The sequence below is a fragment of the Chrysemys picta genome, chromosome 1, assembly GCF_011386835.1.
Source record: "Chrysemys picta bellii isolate R12L10 chromosome 1, ASM1138683v2, whole genome shotgun sequence".
NCBI lineage: Eukaryota > Metazoa > Chordata > Testudines > Emydidae > Chrysemys > Chrysemys picta.
In genome coordinates, this window is record NC_088791.1 from 7,228,938 (window position 1) to 7,245,658 (window position 16,721).

The 16,721-nt window shown below is 42.3% G+C and overlaps 1 protein-coding gene and 1 long non-coding RNA gene across 2 annotated transcripts in view; one reads left to right on the forward strand and one right to left on the reverse strand.

Moving 5' to 3' along the window:
* Positions 1 to 16,721, reverse strand: part of LOC135972807 (uncharacterized) — a 348,625-nt gene that overhangs the window by 16,961 nt on the left and 314,943 nt on the right. The gene's annotated exons all lie outside the window — the stretch shown is intronic.
* On the forward strand, positions 861 to 14,941 carry LOC101942769 (carboxypeptidase A2). The gene is made up of 11 exons (XM_008174061.3): positions 861 to 1,135; positions 3,941 to 4,022; positions 5,944 to 6,078; positions 6,791 to 6,889; positions 8,267 to 8,368; positions 9,280 to 9,381; positions 10,830 to 10,940; positions 11,398 to 11,488; positions 12,632 to 12,831; positions 14,103 to 14,187; positions 14,581 to 14,941. The coding sequence occupies exons 1-11, from the start codon at positions 1,071 to 1,073 to the stop codon at positions 14,763 to 14,765; spliced, it is 1,257 nt and encodes a 418-aa protein (XP_008172283.1). The 5' UTR covers positions 861 to 1,070; the 3' UTR covers positions 14,766 to 14,941.

Genomic DNA, 16,721 nt, shown 5'->3' on the forward strand with positions numbered 1-16,721 from the left:
GAAAATGAAACAGAATATATCCCCACCACAGCTAGCCTCAGGCAGAGAAAGCTAGAACTACTGAAGCTCAGGAATACGGGGAGCCACTGGATCAGCGAACAACCCTGCCTTCACTGCAAAGCCAAGAGGACAAGAAAATGGCTGTCCCAGCATTTCTTTAATCCCATGCCACCTCCTCATGGGAAGAGCAGTTCCTTAGAAGAGGATTCCTCCAGGGGTATCACCATGTGACTTGCCTTCATTTGAGCTATATTTGGGTTTTCGTTTGCTTGAAGCCACTGCACTAGGTAGACAGAACCTGTGTGAAAACACAGCATGGGAGGGTTCAAGGAAATGACTCATTTCAATAAAACTTGGCTACAGACAATAAATATACCCAGCACAATGTGCTGGCTAATGTATGTATAAGAGTGTGCTTATTTAAAAATATAAATATCATTGCCTTGGCATGGCTTAGTAAAGACATCTCTTTCCACAGCAGATGTAACACAGGAGTTCCTCCATCTTAAGTACAGTTGGACAAATTCATTGAGGAACTAAGCCGAACTTCTGCTGAGTACCAGGGTGCAACAGGGCAAAATGGCAACAACCGTAGTTACAGGAACAGAGCCACTGCAATACAGAAGTGAGCCATACTTGTGAAAGGGGGTAGGGCCAGGCTGGGCAGAGCATACGGCAGTGGAGCTCCTATGCATTTCCAACAGGCATTAAGGCTGCCTCCAGCGCCCCTGGGGGAAACACCATCTCCTTCTTGAGGGCTGAATCTCCTCTAGGGCACATAGAGCTTTGCAGGCAAAGCTTTGAACTTGACACCTTCCTGTGCCAGCTTTGCTGAATTTGGCCCAGCCAGCTGCCAATTATCACAACATCAGAGTGCAAAGTACCCTTAGAGGAGAAATTACATCCTTATCTGCCCAACTACCTTGAGAGTTTTGACATATGTGGGAATTCAATCATATGGGATTCAGATACCACTTTAGTTGAAGAGGGGGGCCACGTCAGGCCCCATATATAAATATGGTCTTGCTTGCTAGATCATCGGTCTTCTGTTTCTGGATAACCCTTCAAACATGAGGCTGATTTTGTTTTTCAGCGCCCTTGCTGGGGCTGCCTGGTGCCTAGAAACATTTGTTGGGTGAGTTACATTTTAATAGAAGATCTCTGATTCAAAGGCCATGTTATTCTAAACCCTTTTTATCTTTGAGTACCTTAGTTTAAAAGGTTTGGGGCACATACTTTGCTTTTCATTAGCTAATTAGTTTTCACAAAGTACCACCTTGGCTTTTTCTGTGCATCTCAGATCTTTTATTGAGAGGGATCATGAAGCTGTTTTGACATCTAGTGATCCAGAGGAAGGACTAAAATCCGTATAATGCACTTAATTATACAGTACATCTAGAGCTGTAGAGGGCACAGCAGTTTGGTTCTCAGGGGTCTGAGGAAACAATTTCTTTAGATTGATGAGTTCACAAGAGAGTTGGGATCATGCTACAGAGTTTGGGGTGTGGATTGATCCAAATTTCCCCAATGTTTAGGTTTACCTGGGATTTTGCTTCATCTTATTATAGAGCTAGGGATCAGCCTCAAAAGTACGGATCTGGAAGTGGATCAGAATCTCACCACAAAGTTTGAGAATGTTTGGACCCATGAGTTCGGTTTGGCTCATTATAGAAATAGGATCCCTTAAGGAAAACTAGAATCAGGTTCCAGATCCAAACTTGCCCAGAGCACAGGGGTGCTGAGATTCAGGGTTCTGATTGAAGCCCATCTCTTGTTTCTCATCTGATTGAAGCCCAAACCTCCTGAAGTCCCTTGAGGTTTGCTTTGAATTTTGAGGAAGCCCAAAAATGAAAAGTTAAACTTAGTTGAAACTTCCCAGTTTCACGCGGTTTTGATTCAGAACCATCATCTGGCCCCATGTTCACTAAAAAGTGGACCAAGAGTAGCTCCAAACGTTCATGAACCTCACAAAATAGTCTGAGTTTAACCCCAATCCTGGCCAAGGGTTGTTCCTTCCAATCCCAAAGTTTTGCACAGCTGAGCTTCAACTATGTTCCTCAAGCATGAAGATTGATAGCCTCTGTTAATTTTTATGCTAGGTACGTTCCTGAAGATTCTTTTCTCTCTCTCTCTTTTTTTTTTTTTTGGAGTATAAATGTCTGATCTCTTTCAGAACCTTACTAAACAATTTGTATTATAATATTTTACAGCATGAGGTTACACAGCTTTATTCACACATTGCATTAAAATATGTGCTTTAAGCTTGTTGCCTTTTAATCTCATTAAGTGTATAAGAACTTGACTAAAATACAATACAAAATCTGATGGATGTCTGCTAGAATGTGGGAAATAGACATCAGATCCCAAGTGAACAAACATCCATACATCACAAAAGCCTGTTTAATTAACACATAATTTGCAATTTTCTTGACAGCCTAAGTAGAGTGGCCAAGGATTGCTAGAAGCCTGGATACTTCTCTCTCACATTAAGGGTGGTTCAACCAGATTTAAAGTGAGGTATATTAGCAAGGGAAACTTGCACTGCTGATGTTTTCCCTGCTGTATCTGTTCTGTATAAGTTTCTACTGTCTGACTGGAACCCAATGGACAATAGAAAAAAAGTAAATACTAGTCAAGATAAGAGCACCACTCAGCTGGCAGGTTTGCACTATCAGAGATGCAGACCTCCCAGCTGTAACAGCAGAGCTACACGGGGACATGTACTGGGCTCTATGATTATTATTATGATTTAATATTTATATTACAGTAGCTTGTAGTGGCTCCAGTCAGAGCCCCATTGTTCTAGGTGTTATAAAACACATTCAAAGATTCAGTCCCTGCCCCAGAAAAGCTTAAAATTTAAGAAGACAGATCACATACAAAGAGGAAAAGGGGGAGAAAGAAAGATCAAATAAAATAAATGCAAAATGACTCTCTTTTGGTCCATCCTGGAACCTTGTCAGCCCTGAGTTTTCATGAGATTATTGGCCTTTGGGACGCCTGTCTTTTGAAGTTGGAGACAAGAATGGAGAACTGCGTTATATATAACATCAAACTGTAGAGCTCATTTAATAGATTCATAGCTTCCAAGGCCAGAAGGAACCACTCTGATAACACTGCTCTACAGCCAAAATGCTTCTGAAATAAATGTAGTCAAACATTACTAATTCTGGGTCACTGAGATCGAAAATGATGCTTAAAATTGTTGATTGGCTCTAGTTTTCCAGATATGCTATTGGGTCAGTATATATGCCCCTTGACATGGGAATGGCGGAGGATAAGTGAGTTATAAAGGGAAGGGATCTCAATTTAAACCAGAAATCACTAAAATATATCTTTGACTGGATCTATGAATAAATCTATGACTGGGTTTGGACAGTACTTGCTTTTTAGGCAAAACAATGAATGATGCAATCTGAAGCTGGTATTGCATCAGACATGATATGAATTGCATCATGTTATTCCTAGAAGTCATGGATGATGCAATCATAACGAAGCTTACATCACTCTGCTGAACAAATTGCCCTATATCAGCTCTAGAAATCATACAGTGTCATGCTCTCTTATTTGTCAGTGTTTGATTTTGCAAAGGGACACATTTCTGTTTAGCCAAAGTGAGCAGAGATGCCTCGTACGTGTGTGAGCAGTGCAGATAACTGCTATGTTTGTGGTGAAGTGACTTTTGCATCACGAAAGCACAGTATAACCACTATGGTTAAAAAAGCCTATCACCTTTATTTTGACTGCAAAATTGGAGATCAGGACAAGAGGTGGGCCCCACACATATGCTGCAACACTTGTGCAACAAATCTTCACCAGTGGTTGAACAGGAACCATTATCAGCCACATTTGTAATCTCATCAAAAAATAACAGCAAATTAATCTGACAAAATCTATTTTCCACAAACCCATTTGGTAAGATTTATTTCATTTTTTGTAGCGACCAGGTTCTTCGGGTGAAGGCAAACAGTGAAGAAGAGATTAACAAACTACAGCTGTTAGAAACACTGGAGCATCTTCAGGTGTGTCATTACACTTTCTACAGGCATTTGTTAATCTTTCCGCTTGTGAGTTCTTCAGGGCAGGGATTGTGCCTAACTTTGTTTGTTTGGAAATTGTTTTCACAATGTGGGAACTGCCATAAATAAATAAAATAATAATAATAATAGTATAGAATAATAAAAATGTCAGGCTGTAGGGGACCTCGGGTGGTCTAGTCCAGACCTCTGCACTGAGGCAGGACCAACATCCCTGACAAGTGTTTGTCTAACTTATTCTTTAAAAGTTCCAATGATCGGGATTCTACAACCTGTCCTTAGTCCAGTGTTAACTACTCTTATAGTTAGAAAGTTTTTCCTAATATCTAACCTAAATCTCCCTTCCTGCAGATTAATCTGATTACTTCCTGTCCTACCTTTAGTGGACATGGAGAACAATTAATCACTGTCCTCTTTACAACAGGTCTTAACATATTTAAAGACTGTTATCAGGTCCCCCCCTTAGTCTTCTTTTCTCAAGTCTAAATAAAAGCCCAGTTTTTTTTTTTACCTTTCCTCATAGGTGAGGTTTTATCATTTTTTGTCACTCCCCTCTGGACTCTCTTCAATTTGTCCACATCTTTCTTAAAGCGTGGGGCCCAAAACTGAATACAGTACTCTAGCTGAGACCTCACCAGTGCCAAGCAGAGTGGAACAATTGCCTCCCATTGTTACATATGATACTTCTGTTAATTTACCTCAGCATGATATTTAGTCTTTTTCACAATGGTGTCCCACTGTTGGTTCATGCTCAATACAAGAGGCATGATCTAGTAGTCTTAGCCCCATCCTGGAAACAGGAACTCCTGAGTTCTAATCCTGTGTCTGATTGTGCCTGACCTAAAGCAAGTCACTTTAAACTAGGGTGACCAGATGTCCCGATTTTATAGGGACAGTCCCGATATTTGAGGCTTTTTCTTATATAGGTGCCTATTACCCCCCATCCCCTATCCCGATTTTTCACACTTGCTCTCTGGTCACCCTACTTTAAACCTCTGTGTTTCAGTTTCCTCCTTTTAAAACCGGGATGATAATATTTATATACTGGTCTTCTATTGGCATTATGATAATTAATGAATGTATGTATTGTGTTATGAGGAAGATAAGCATGATGTGAAACACTAGGCATTATGAAGAACAGGAGTACTTGTCACTACACTTGGACCACAGCTCAAAGAGCCAGGAAGTACTTGTGGCACCTTAGAGACTAACAAATTTATTAGAGCATCAGAAGTTCAGAAGTGGGCTGTAGTCCACGAAAGCTTATGCTCTAATAAATTTGTTAGTCTCTAAGGTGCCACAAGTACTCCTGTTCTTCTTTTTGCGGATACAGACTAACACGGCTGCTACTCTGAAACCTGTCACTAGGCATTATAGATTTTATCACCATTGATGAGAACTTCTCTTAAAATTAATCTATTGTATTTATTTGTATTATATACATGCAAGATAAAATAGGCAACACTATAAAAGAAGCAAAAGCAACACTCATAGTATCATATAATCATCTATATATGGAGCATTTCTTGAAACTATAGCTGGTGAGGGGAAAATACAAGACCGTCATAATAGATATGGTACTAAATCTCCTGTCACTTATGCTGCTGAAGGGCTGTTGAAATCAATGAAAATGCCAGTTTTTGTCTTTCCAAGGTCCTCTGTTACCCTATTTGTGAAGTGAGGACAGTAATACTTATATGTTGCAAGGGTGTTGTGAAGCCCAATGATGATTAGTGATTTGAGAGTCTCAGATAATAGAATATGCTAAAGTGTGAAGTGGTGCAAAACCAAAGGTGTTATCCCAACTTGGGGGAGTTAGAGATTTTCAGGGCTTCTTGAGAGATGTTCCCCAAAGTCCATTTTTCTGAAATGATTCCCTGATCTGTATTGTTTGTCTTCTCTTCAGCTTGATTTCTGGCTACGCCCCTCAAACCCAGCACTTCCTGTGGATATTCGAGTCCCCTTTCCCAGTCTCCAAGCAGTCAAAGTCTTCCTGGAGTCCCACCACATCGAGTACTCTATCCTGCTTGAAGACCTGCAGGTAGACAAAAGTACTTCACTGATGCGTGATTTATCTCCCTAATCCCTGCATTTATCCTCATTGATGTTATTTATAATAAAAGCAATACACAGCACTAAAGATTCCTACCTCTCATAAGCCTACCTGTACCAATGCAGGTTTCCCTAAATCTTGTGAAAGCCAACTACAGCTCTCACAACAGGTACCAGATCAGTGATGCAGGGTCTATTTAAGTTCTTCCTTCCACATGGATAGGCTTCCTTTTATTATTCTTTGTAGACCCTGTATTTAGCTATTAAGAGTCTGACTACATTTTTCAAGAACGACGTTGGCTCCCCTCAAGTTACTAGAACCCTACATCCCAGTGTGAGAAAAACATCTCTGTTAGGCGTTGAACCGCGGGACTCTTGACAAGCAGTATTTCCAACAGACCAGCTAAATCACTGTTAACTCTTTGCAGTAGCAACCTTGTTCCTTTTTCAGGAATTCTGACACTATCCCCATTCAGCTTAATGAAACTTAATGTTGACCATTTAAATGCGAACAGTGTGACCTATTCCACTGCCGATGAGTTTAGTGGAAACATCCAGCTGTTCTGCAGTTGTGTCTGGAGTCTGACACCTGGGACACAGCTCGTGTGGAGTGCTGCCACTTCATTTCCCAATTCTGACACTTGATTAAAATCCTACCGAAGAAGTTGGCCTTCCTCACAGATTTGAATTGCTTGGTTTAGGTCATAATAGAGGAAGAAAAGCAAGAGATGGTCAACAATCAACGAAGGGAACGTGGCACCAGTAATTTCAACTATGGAGCTTATCACCCCTTAGAAACTGTAAGTATTTCAAGTTCAGCTCTTTGGGAGAGAGATTATTTAATTCTGTCCTGCTTTTGCATGTTACCTCCACTCAAACATTCTTTGTAAGTATGTTGAATTCCTTCTTGGCTTCCTTTCTGCATTCTCCACAGCAGTTTTAATATCTCAGACCATTGCAAGTAGGTCAGTTGTGTTTTATAATGGGTTTATTTAGGACTCATCGCATTGAAGGATTACTCTCAGTTGCTAAAAGGTAGGAATATTACAAGCAGGTGCTCAAACCTCTCCACACAGCTCTGCCAATACTTTGCATTTCGTTACCCCTGTTATTCCAGTCCAGGGCCCACACATAGCTCTATCAATGCACTTTAATCCAGGCCTGCAGCATCTCCATTCCAGCGCTGGGCTTCCACATTGTTGGGCTGGATCTAGTTGTATGCATGGTCTGTTTTGCTGCTACAGGAACCAGGGTACCAGACTAGATGGAGCAATGTCTTGCAGGTCCTATTTTGCTACATTATGTGGCCTCCTCTGTGTTGATGTACAGCTATTGAATGTCACACTTATTTTAGACAATAAAAATGCTAGGTGTACGGTCTCATCAAATTAAAATGTGTCTGATTTGGATCTCACGCTGTTTTGGTTTTTTTTACCAGCGTAACTCTATTGACTTCTGTGGAGTAACTGCAGATTTACCTTGGGATGAATGAGAACAGAGATAGGCCCACTAAATGCACCAGAAAAGTGATTTTATACAACTTTCTTCCATGTGACGTTGGTTGTGACTGGCAGTGTGCGAGTTCAGTGTCAGAGATGACAGACTATCTTCCACGTTGCTCTAATGATCAGTCTGGAGGTAGAGTGTTAGCCCAATACCAAGGAGTGAGGGCTCAGGTCCCTGCTTTGGGAGAATGGCATCAAACAATACCCTACAGTGAACCCCCTTTTCTGGCCTACACACAGAGCAATGCTGGGGGCTTTAGAGGAAGCCAATTCTAGCCCTTCTCAGCTAAGAAAGGTCTGCTGTGATGCAGAGCTTTTGAAGGCAAAAATTGGGAAGTAAGGGGGTGAAGAACGAGGGGATCCCCTTCTCAGAAATATGTGGTCCAAATTGCTTTTGTGTAGGATCTTTTTTATAAACTGCACCCCAAAATGCTTTGCAGAATTAGATAATTTCACATCAGAGATAGATAATAGCTGAAGGAGAGAAAAATGAAGCTGTACAGGCAAGAGAGAAGAGAGGCGTTTTGTGACGGTGGAAAGTAAATGGGAAGTAAAGTGGAGACATCCAGGCAGGCAGCAAGCACTACAGAGGAGAAAGCTCTCGCATCAACACAAGGATTAGCATTAAAATATTTGATAGCATATAAACTCTGTCATTATTTTAAATTTTAGATTTATGCAGCATTGGACGACCTTGCAGCTGAGTATCCCAGCCTTGTGAGCAAACAGAAGATTGGAGAGTCTTATGAAAAGCGGCCCATGTACGTTCTCAAGGTATTGTTCCTGTGAATGTAACAACAACTTTACATTTCTCTAGCACCTGTCTGTACAAAACGTCCCAGAACATCTAGAGAGAGAAATCACTCCACCCACCACTACATTGCCACCACTGCCGGTCGTTAATGGGACAGCTGTTCAGCAGAACTGAGCAACCTTTTCAAAAATAACTTTGCCAAGGTGCTACTGCAGAAGGCGGCTTTATGGAATTAATCACATTTGAATTTGGCCAGGGCCTTCGGCCAACACCCTGACTCTTGCAAAAAAGTATTATGGGATCTTTACTCACTGCAAATAATGAGAACTTTGTGTTTATGCCTCAGGGACTTCAGTACCTTTGAAAAACTGGAGCCTTGGTTTGCAAAAATAGAAAAAAACCTGACTCATTCCAGATGTTGGCTTTGTTCAATTTATGTTGGTCCAAATGGGAAAGCCACTGTCATGGGTGAGACTGAGTCGCTTACTTAGCTCTTAGGTGGCACCGTGCCAAAGATGCTCATTTAGAATAATGATACATATCCTTAATTTTTGGAGGATCCTGGCTGACTTAACAACAGATATGAATAATGGGCACATTTGGGGCTGGTGAAGATATTATGTGTATACACAGCGGCTTCCTCATCAGAAACAGAGGAGGACAGGGAGCAGATGCTGTAGCAAAAACTGCAAATGACAAAGTTAAGTCAATGAACTGGTAAATCTGGCAAGTTTACCAGCAGCATTAAGGCAAATATCCCATCACGGGGTCTGATTCTCCACTCCATTACACCAGTTTTATGCCACACAACTTCATTCAGACCCATTGCTTTTCCATCATTTCCAATATTTCAGATGGAAAAAAGAGTGGGATAGGAAGTGAGAGGACTCGCGCTAGTGAGTGTTTTTAAAGTTTATGTTTCATTTTGCAGTTCAGCACTGGAGGAACCAACCGTCCTGCCATTTGGCTCGATGCCGGTATCCACTCCCGAGAATGGATCACCCAGGCAACTGCACTGTGGACAGCTAAAAAGGTTAGTGGATTGACTTTCTTTTCTCCTGGGATGGCTACTGACTATTATTGATTGATAAAATATTTAAAAGAATACATTGCCTATATACAGCACCTTTCATGAAAAGATACCAGAATGGTCTACTGTATATACTTTACCAACCAAGGTTTATAGGGATTGCTTCACCCACCCATGAAATACACCCACTTCTGGGGTGGAACGTGGCAGCTGTTTAACACTGCACCGAAATTTAAAACAGGTAGTGAAACATGCTATATTCAATTGAAACTGTAAGGGGAATTTTAGGTCAGAAAAATGCAATTTGGTCAGGACATCAAATTTAATAGCCCTACTCTTGTGAAAAGACACATGGGATCTTTAACAGCAAATGTCAGTAATTCAGTTTTATGTCTCATCTGCACTTCCAGCAACACACTGACTCCTATCACTACATTGAGACATTAATTCATTATTGCCTCTGAGAGAAAAAACAACACAGAAAAAACTGTGAGAAAACAGCTTATTCATAAATCTGCAGTATATTTTACACAGATCAAGGGCTTGATTCTCCATTCTGACTTCTCAGTGTGTTACAGCCATTTTGCACTCGTTTTGCACAGGAATAAATGATTACGTGGCATGCAAGGCAGAAGAGAATCAGGCCCTAGATGTTCTTTTGTAGATACATTTTTATTTCCTTTCTACTTTGAACTTACTGTAACCCAGCCAGAATTAGGTACAGTATTAGCATTGCAAGTATTCTATAATGATCTAACATAACCCAGAATCAATTATATTGATTTTTACATAGTTAATAATGCTTTACTTGTCTGTAGCACTTTTTATCTAAAGATCTCAGATGGCTTTACAGCAATTTATTTTAGTCTCATAGCTCTTCTTTGCGGTAGGTCAGTCTTACTAGCCTCATAACTAATGGGAAACTGAGGCACAGAGAGGTTAAATGACTTGCCCAAGGTCTCACAGTGAATCACTGACAGGGCTGAGAATAGTATCCAGGAGTCATGACTCCCAATGCTGTGCTTTCACCACTACCTTACATCTGTACAATTACATATTGTTTAGAGACAGTCACACCAATATGATAGATGACGTACCAACAAGACAGTAACTTTTAAAGTGTCTCTTATTCGTCATCAAGTTTCAGGGCTCACCTTCCACTGAAATGAATAAGGGTGGTTCACACCCCTCAGAGCTATTGTTTCAGTCTGCGGTCTCAGAGATAAAGAGTCACACTGGGAAGGTTATCTTTGCCAACAGAAGGGCCAAAAAAATAAATTATTTTAAAATGAGAGCATAAATTCCGCTGAAAATGACTAAGTCACCAGAGAAATGCAGCTGTATTGTACACCCCAACCCTGCTTACCCCAACCCCAGTACATAACTGTATGAGCATTTGGGGAAGAAGCGACTCTGATAAGCATGTTGGAATGTATTTTATCTCTGCTTAGATTGCGTCTGAGTATGGGAACAATCCATCTGTCACCTCCCTGTTAAACAGAATGGACATTTTCCTGCTGGTTGTCACAAACCCTGATGGATTTGCATTCACTCATACCAATGTGAGTAACCACGGTGTGATTACATCCCCATTTCCAAACCGAACCAGGCACTTCTGGAAGCTGGGCGGTGATCGGCCATGCCATCAAAAAATGGAAAGTTTTGTTTTAGAAAAACACGTTCAGCAGATACATATTTAGCCTTGTAAAGGTAGATCACAATAGGGTAGCGTCACCACAGAGACCTACTGAGCCATCTAATCCATCATTGTTCCCTCCTGGATATTCACCAGTGCTTCCACTGCTCCCCTTGGTCCACCCCCCGAGCCAGTCTAGCAGAAGTCACGTTAGGCTTCTCTCTTGCACTGATAGATTCATAGATTCCAAGATCAGAAGGGACAATTGTGATAATCTAGTCTGAGCTTCACTTACAGCTGAATGGTTGCTATTTCTGACTGGAAGCTTTAATGAAATCACCAAGCTTTGCGCCTTTTGAATCCATTATGTTTCTTTATTTCAGAATCGTATGTGGCGGAAGACACGTTCTAAGAATTCTGGGAGCCTGTGCATTGGAGTTGATCCAAATAGGAACTGGGATGCAGGCTTTGGAGGTAGAAGAAGAGTTTTCATCTACAGTTGTCACTACCAAAGCTGTTTCCCTTCCATGTACCTAGTCACAGGGGAACGAACAATCTAGGGCTTTTTAAAAGTGACATGCAAAATATAGGCATCTGTAGCATTATAGGGCTGAATGCCCAGAGTATGTCAGGCTAAACAGGGCATCTACACATTTACTAGTTCAAAGGAGTTTTTGCTTCGGTTTCAATATGGTCTAGCTCTGCTTGGATCAATGTCTCCTTCGTCAATGTGACATCCCTCCCAGCATGCACTCTGCTGAGGGATGTCACATCAATCACTGACTCCCTCTACTATTGGCCTCTAGACAGTCAGGTAAATGCATTACACCTCTACCCCGATAGAATGCTGTCCTCAGGAATCTTACCGCGTAATAGGTGAAGCCGCGTTATATCGAACTTGCTTTGATCCACCGGAGTGCACAGCCTTTCTCCCCTCCCCTCCTCGCCCCAGAGCACTGCTTTACTGTGTTATATCCGAATTCGTGTTATATCGGGTCGTGTTATATTGGGGGAGAGGCGTATTTACCTGGAGGCCTGGAAGGATTCTATTTGTTGCTGTTTTTTATAAAATAAGATGGATAAGATCAACTATTTTCAATTTTCCTCCTGTTATTATTGACTTATATTTCTACATCAGCTTGGAAGAAAAAAGTCTAACAGCTCACATGTTGTATGGATCAGATTCTGATCTCTATTATACTAGTGTAAAACCAAGGTAAAACCAGTGGAAGTACTCCAGGTTTACAATGGTGTTACTGAGATCAGAATCTGGCCCAACGGATGTAGAAGCCAACATCATGAGAGATTCAGAAATAAAATGGTAAAAGCTGATAGTAATCGTATTTCATAAGAGTAATTTCTTGATGGATTGCCAGGGAGCAAAAGAAGGCCTGAGTTATCTATCCATCGTAACAATGTGTCTTTTTCTAATGTTCACCCTCTCAAAATACTTTTCTATCATCTATCAGTCTGTCAGGCCTTGTCCCTGAGAAAAGATCTGTTGCTAGAGTTTTCACTGTACAGTATTAGGCACCTTCATCTTTGTGTCAATCTGCATTGAATTCCCTTGAGTTATCGTTTTACAGATTTACCTTTGATCCTCACTTGCACCAACAGGCCCTGGAGCCAGTACCAACCCCTGCTCTGACTCTTACCATGGACCCAGCGCCAACTCGGAAGTGGAAGTAAAAAATGTTGTAAACTTTATCAAGAGCCATGGGAACATCAAGGCCTTCCTCACCCTTCACAGCTACTCTCAGCTTCTGTTGTTCCCCTTTGGGTATAAGTGCACCAACCCTGCTGACTACAAAGAGCTGGTGAGATACAGCAGCTTCTTAACCCTAAGCCTTTCTCTGTCCTGACTGAGTTGTCTAGGATGACCAGACAGTAAATGTGAAAAATCGGGACGGGGGGTGGGGGGTAATAGGAGCCTATATAAGAAAAAGACCCAAAAATCAGGACTGTCCCTATAAAATCGGGACATCTGGTCTCCCTAGAGTTGCCTTTCATATTTTGAGTGTTAGCCAAGTATTAAAATGACATTTTTAAGACAATAATCACGGGCTAACTTCTCCCTTACATGGACCAGAGCAACTCCATTAAACTCAATGTGGCTCCTCAAGTATGAGTGAAATGAGAATCTGGCCCCATACACTATCTTTAAAATCTGATCCCTCCCTCCTTCCTTGTTTTGCTTATGGTTGTGACTTTGAACATGTCTCTAACATACACATTCTTCAGGTGGTCTTTCTTGCTTACACCGCTCGTCCATCTCAACAACCGATCATTTGCTCATGTTTCTTCTTTGTTGCCCAACACTCAGTGCCATAAGTTAAAACTGGACGGACCACTGTTTTATAGACTTTGCCTCTTAATCTTACTGGTATCTTCCTGTCACGTACTACACCACTTATCTCTCTCCATTTGATCCTAGCTCTAATTTCAGCCTCCATTTCCCCATTTTCCTGGATTCTGGAACCCAGATACTTCAAACTTTGCATTTTTGGTATTGTCTGACCATCTACTTTCAAGGATAATTCTTCAGTGTTCACCTGATTGAAATCACATACCACCCTATTCCCAACACAGAACACTCACACACATTGGGTCTAGTCCCAACTTCCTGGTTCTCTTTAAGTATGAGAACATCCTCAGTTCCATTAGATAGGATAAAATAATATCAATATGAATATTTTTAAGAACTACACACCGCGTATGTGTCAAACCATGCGCCAACCACTAACTCATGGGAATTTGGAAGAAACTTTCCCGATGGGGAGATTATACTATAATTATCCACGGGGCTTTCTTGCACTTTCCTCTAAAGCACATAGTACGGGCCACTACCAGCCATGATACCTCCCAAAATATTGTAAACATGGTGGATGCTGTAGCTAGTGTCCCGCTATACAGCAATTCAGACTTTAATAGATTCAGTACCACTAATTTTTGGTGGGTGAGGGTCAGCTCTAAACCAATTTGGATATTTTCTTAAATGAGGCTTGGGGTAGAAACTCTCCCCTGTTTTAGTTTGAACGTTTAATCTTCCTAATCTGACTTCTTCCTGACTCTTCCATGATCCCTCTAGGACACCATGGGGAAAGCAGCTGCCAGTGCTCTGGCTTCACTGTATGGCACGACATATAAAGTTGGGACCATTTGCTCAACTATTTGTAAGTATTGAGCAGTTCTGCATTTGATGGGCTGTAGTGGGGAGAAGGGTCCACTCCTCCCTCCTTAAGGTGGGGACTTCATCCCACTAGAAGGTCCATCCTTGTAATGATGGGTCAATGGGATCCCTCACTAATTGCCAACTGATCCCCCACAGGCTGACCTAATGTCTGACCCACACCAACGTTACCTTTATAGGGCCCACTCCCAGAAATTCAGTGCAGTCTGAGTAGTGCACACCCAGCCCTAGTAAGCCCCTTTGCTTCCTCATAGAGGACCCAATCCTGAAAGGTACCAAGCATGCTCATCTCCAGTGGACTCCATCTACTAGCTAGCACTGGTGCACCTGGACACAAACCAGCTCACCTAGTGTGGTTTCTCTCTCTCTCTTCCAGACCAAGCCAGTGGAGGCAGTATTGACTGGTCCTATGATTATGGCATCAAATACTCCTTCGCCTTTGAGTTGCGAGACACAGGTCGCTACGGCTTCCTTCTGCCAGCCACTCAAATCATCCCTACTGCAGAAGAGACCTGGCTAGGTCTGCTGAAGATCATGGAGCATGTGCGAGACAATCAGTAATAGAAGTGGGGAGGCAAATCAACAGTATAAAAAGGATGAAGCCAACCGTCATTTAGAAAACAAACCCCAAATCTGATTCCTTTGTACTTATGTAGTAGCATATTCAGCTGATGAAAAGCCCTGTGTATGTTCAAACTACTGTGAGATGCATCTGTCTGTAAAGATTCCTTGCTGCACATCTCTTGTCCCTGCCTTTGCTTTTCCATCTATGGAATTCTTACACAGTGTTAAAATGTTAGGACCAGGCCAATATTCTGTAACAGACCCTTTTGTGGTTCTTCAGAAAGAAACACAGGTAGCAGCCTGTGATTAAAGCAAGAGTAGACTCGTAGACTTCAAGGTCAGAAGGCACCCTCAGGATCATCTCGTCTGACCTTCTGCACATCACAGGCCACAGAACCTCACCCACCCACTCCTGTAACAGACCCCTAACCTCTGGCTGAGTTACTGAAGTCCTCAAATCATGGTTTAAAGGCTTCAAGTTACAGAGAATCCACCATTTACACTAGTTTAAATCTGCAAGTGACCCAGGCCTCATGCTGCAGAGGAAGGTGACACCTCCCCCATGGTTCCATCAGAATAGGGTGAAAAATTTGACTGCCATTATTATTGGTAATTGTGCCCAGTCGGGCAAAAATACAGGCCATTTACCAGCTAGGTGAAGAGGCCGGTGGGGAGACCTGCACTGGGGTGGAGACAGGAATGTGGTGGGACAGTGACAATGTGGCGGGAGGAGGCTGCTTGTGGGTTCAGAGAAGATGGGAATTATTTGCCTTGGAGAGGAGGAAACATACGTCCTATGGGCTGTGCGTTTGGCACAGCATCCTGGTCCGGGTTCCAGCAAATCTGTCTCTGTGTAAAACAACTTCAATCTAAGCCTCTATCAGTTACTCCCAGGATCTGAATTTTTAGCTCATGTCTCCCAATTGCTAAATCCCCAGCACCAGTATTAAACTGCCTTCCTACCCATGTTGACAATCCGGTTTGTACTTTTCACCTGACCTTTCTTAGGTTTCCTCAACGTTTCTTCTTTTGCAATGAAAATAAAACTAACTTCCTTCACCTGCGTTCAGAACTGCGATTCTGCAGACCCGGCACCATCTCTCCTGCTGATATCCCGTCTATGGGGCAGCAACGAGCACTGCGGCTAGTATCCCAGACAGGTCTAACAAGGGCCTTATATTTGAACTGAATGACAGCAGTAATTAGCACTTATTCTTTGTAACCAGCTAATCAATCCTCACAACACCCTTGTTACACTTGGGAAACTGAGGCTTGGGAAGGTTAAGGGCCACATTTTCAAAAGCAGCAAAGAGTCCTGTGGCACTTTATACTTTTCAAAAGTATCTTCTACCTTTGGGGTCCCAGTTATAAACACTGCCTGATTTTCAGTGCTGATGCGCACTTACAATTGACGTCAACTTATCCAGGGGCCTACATTTAGATTTAGGGGCCTAACTTTAGGCACCCAGGTTTGAAAATGTGGTCTGGGTGATATCACTTATCCATCACCGAAATGCAGCTGCATCTGAGGTGGAGCGTGATGGATATTCTTACAGTCTGGCAGTGTATGGGGCCATACAAAGACACAAGGGTCTGGGGAAGAATTCCCTAGACACAGGAGTATGTGTACAGGGCACAGTGTATGGCTGACCTGCACTGCCCAATGCTACTCCCCCTCATAAGCCCCAGGGCGGGGGCAGGTTAGGGGCACAAGGGGATGGTGTCAGGGATGAGAGGGGGAGTAGCCGTATCACTGAGTACTACTGGGGTTGCTGTGCAGACCATAGGCAGCCTGGGGAAGCTGCTGTAAGTCAGAGAAACAGAGACATTTGTTTTCACTTACAACTTAGTCTCGTCAGCAGCTCAGAATGCGGAGGGCACAAAGATTGTATATTTACACTCTCTCCATGAGCAACACCTTTCAAGAAGCACAGCCTAGTATCTAGCCCTTCA

What these genes read in the sequence shown, in the direction of transcription:
- LOC101942769 (XM_008174061.3), top strand. Translation starts at nt 1,071, where the DNA reads ATGAGGCTGATTTTGTTTTTCAGCGCCCTTGCTGGGGCTGCCTGGTGC. An exon ending in TTGCATTCACTCATACCAAT is followed by an intron (nt 10,941 to 11,397) that starts GTGAGTAACCAC and finishes TCTTTATTTCAG; the next exon opens with AATCGTATGTGGCGGAAGAC. An exon ending in CTGCTGACTACAAAGAGCTG is followed by an intron (nt 12,832 to 14,102) that starts GTGAGATACAGC and finishes TGATCCCTCTAG; the next exon opens with GACACCATGGGGAAAGCAGC.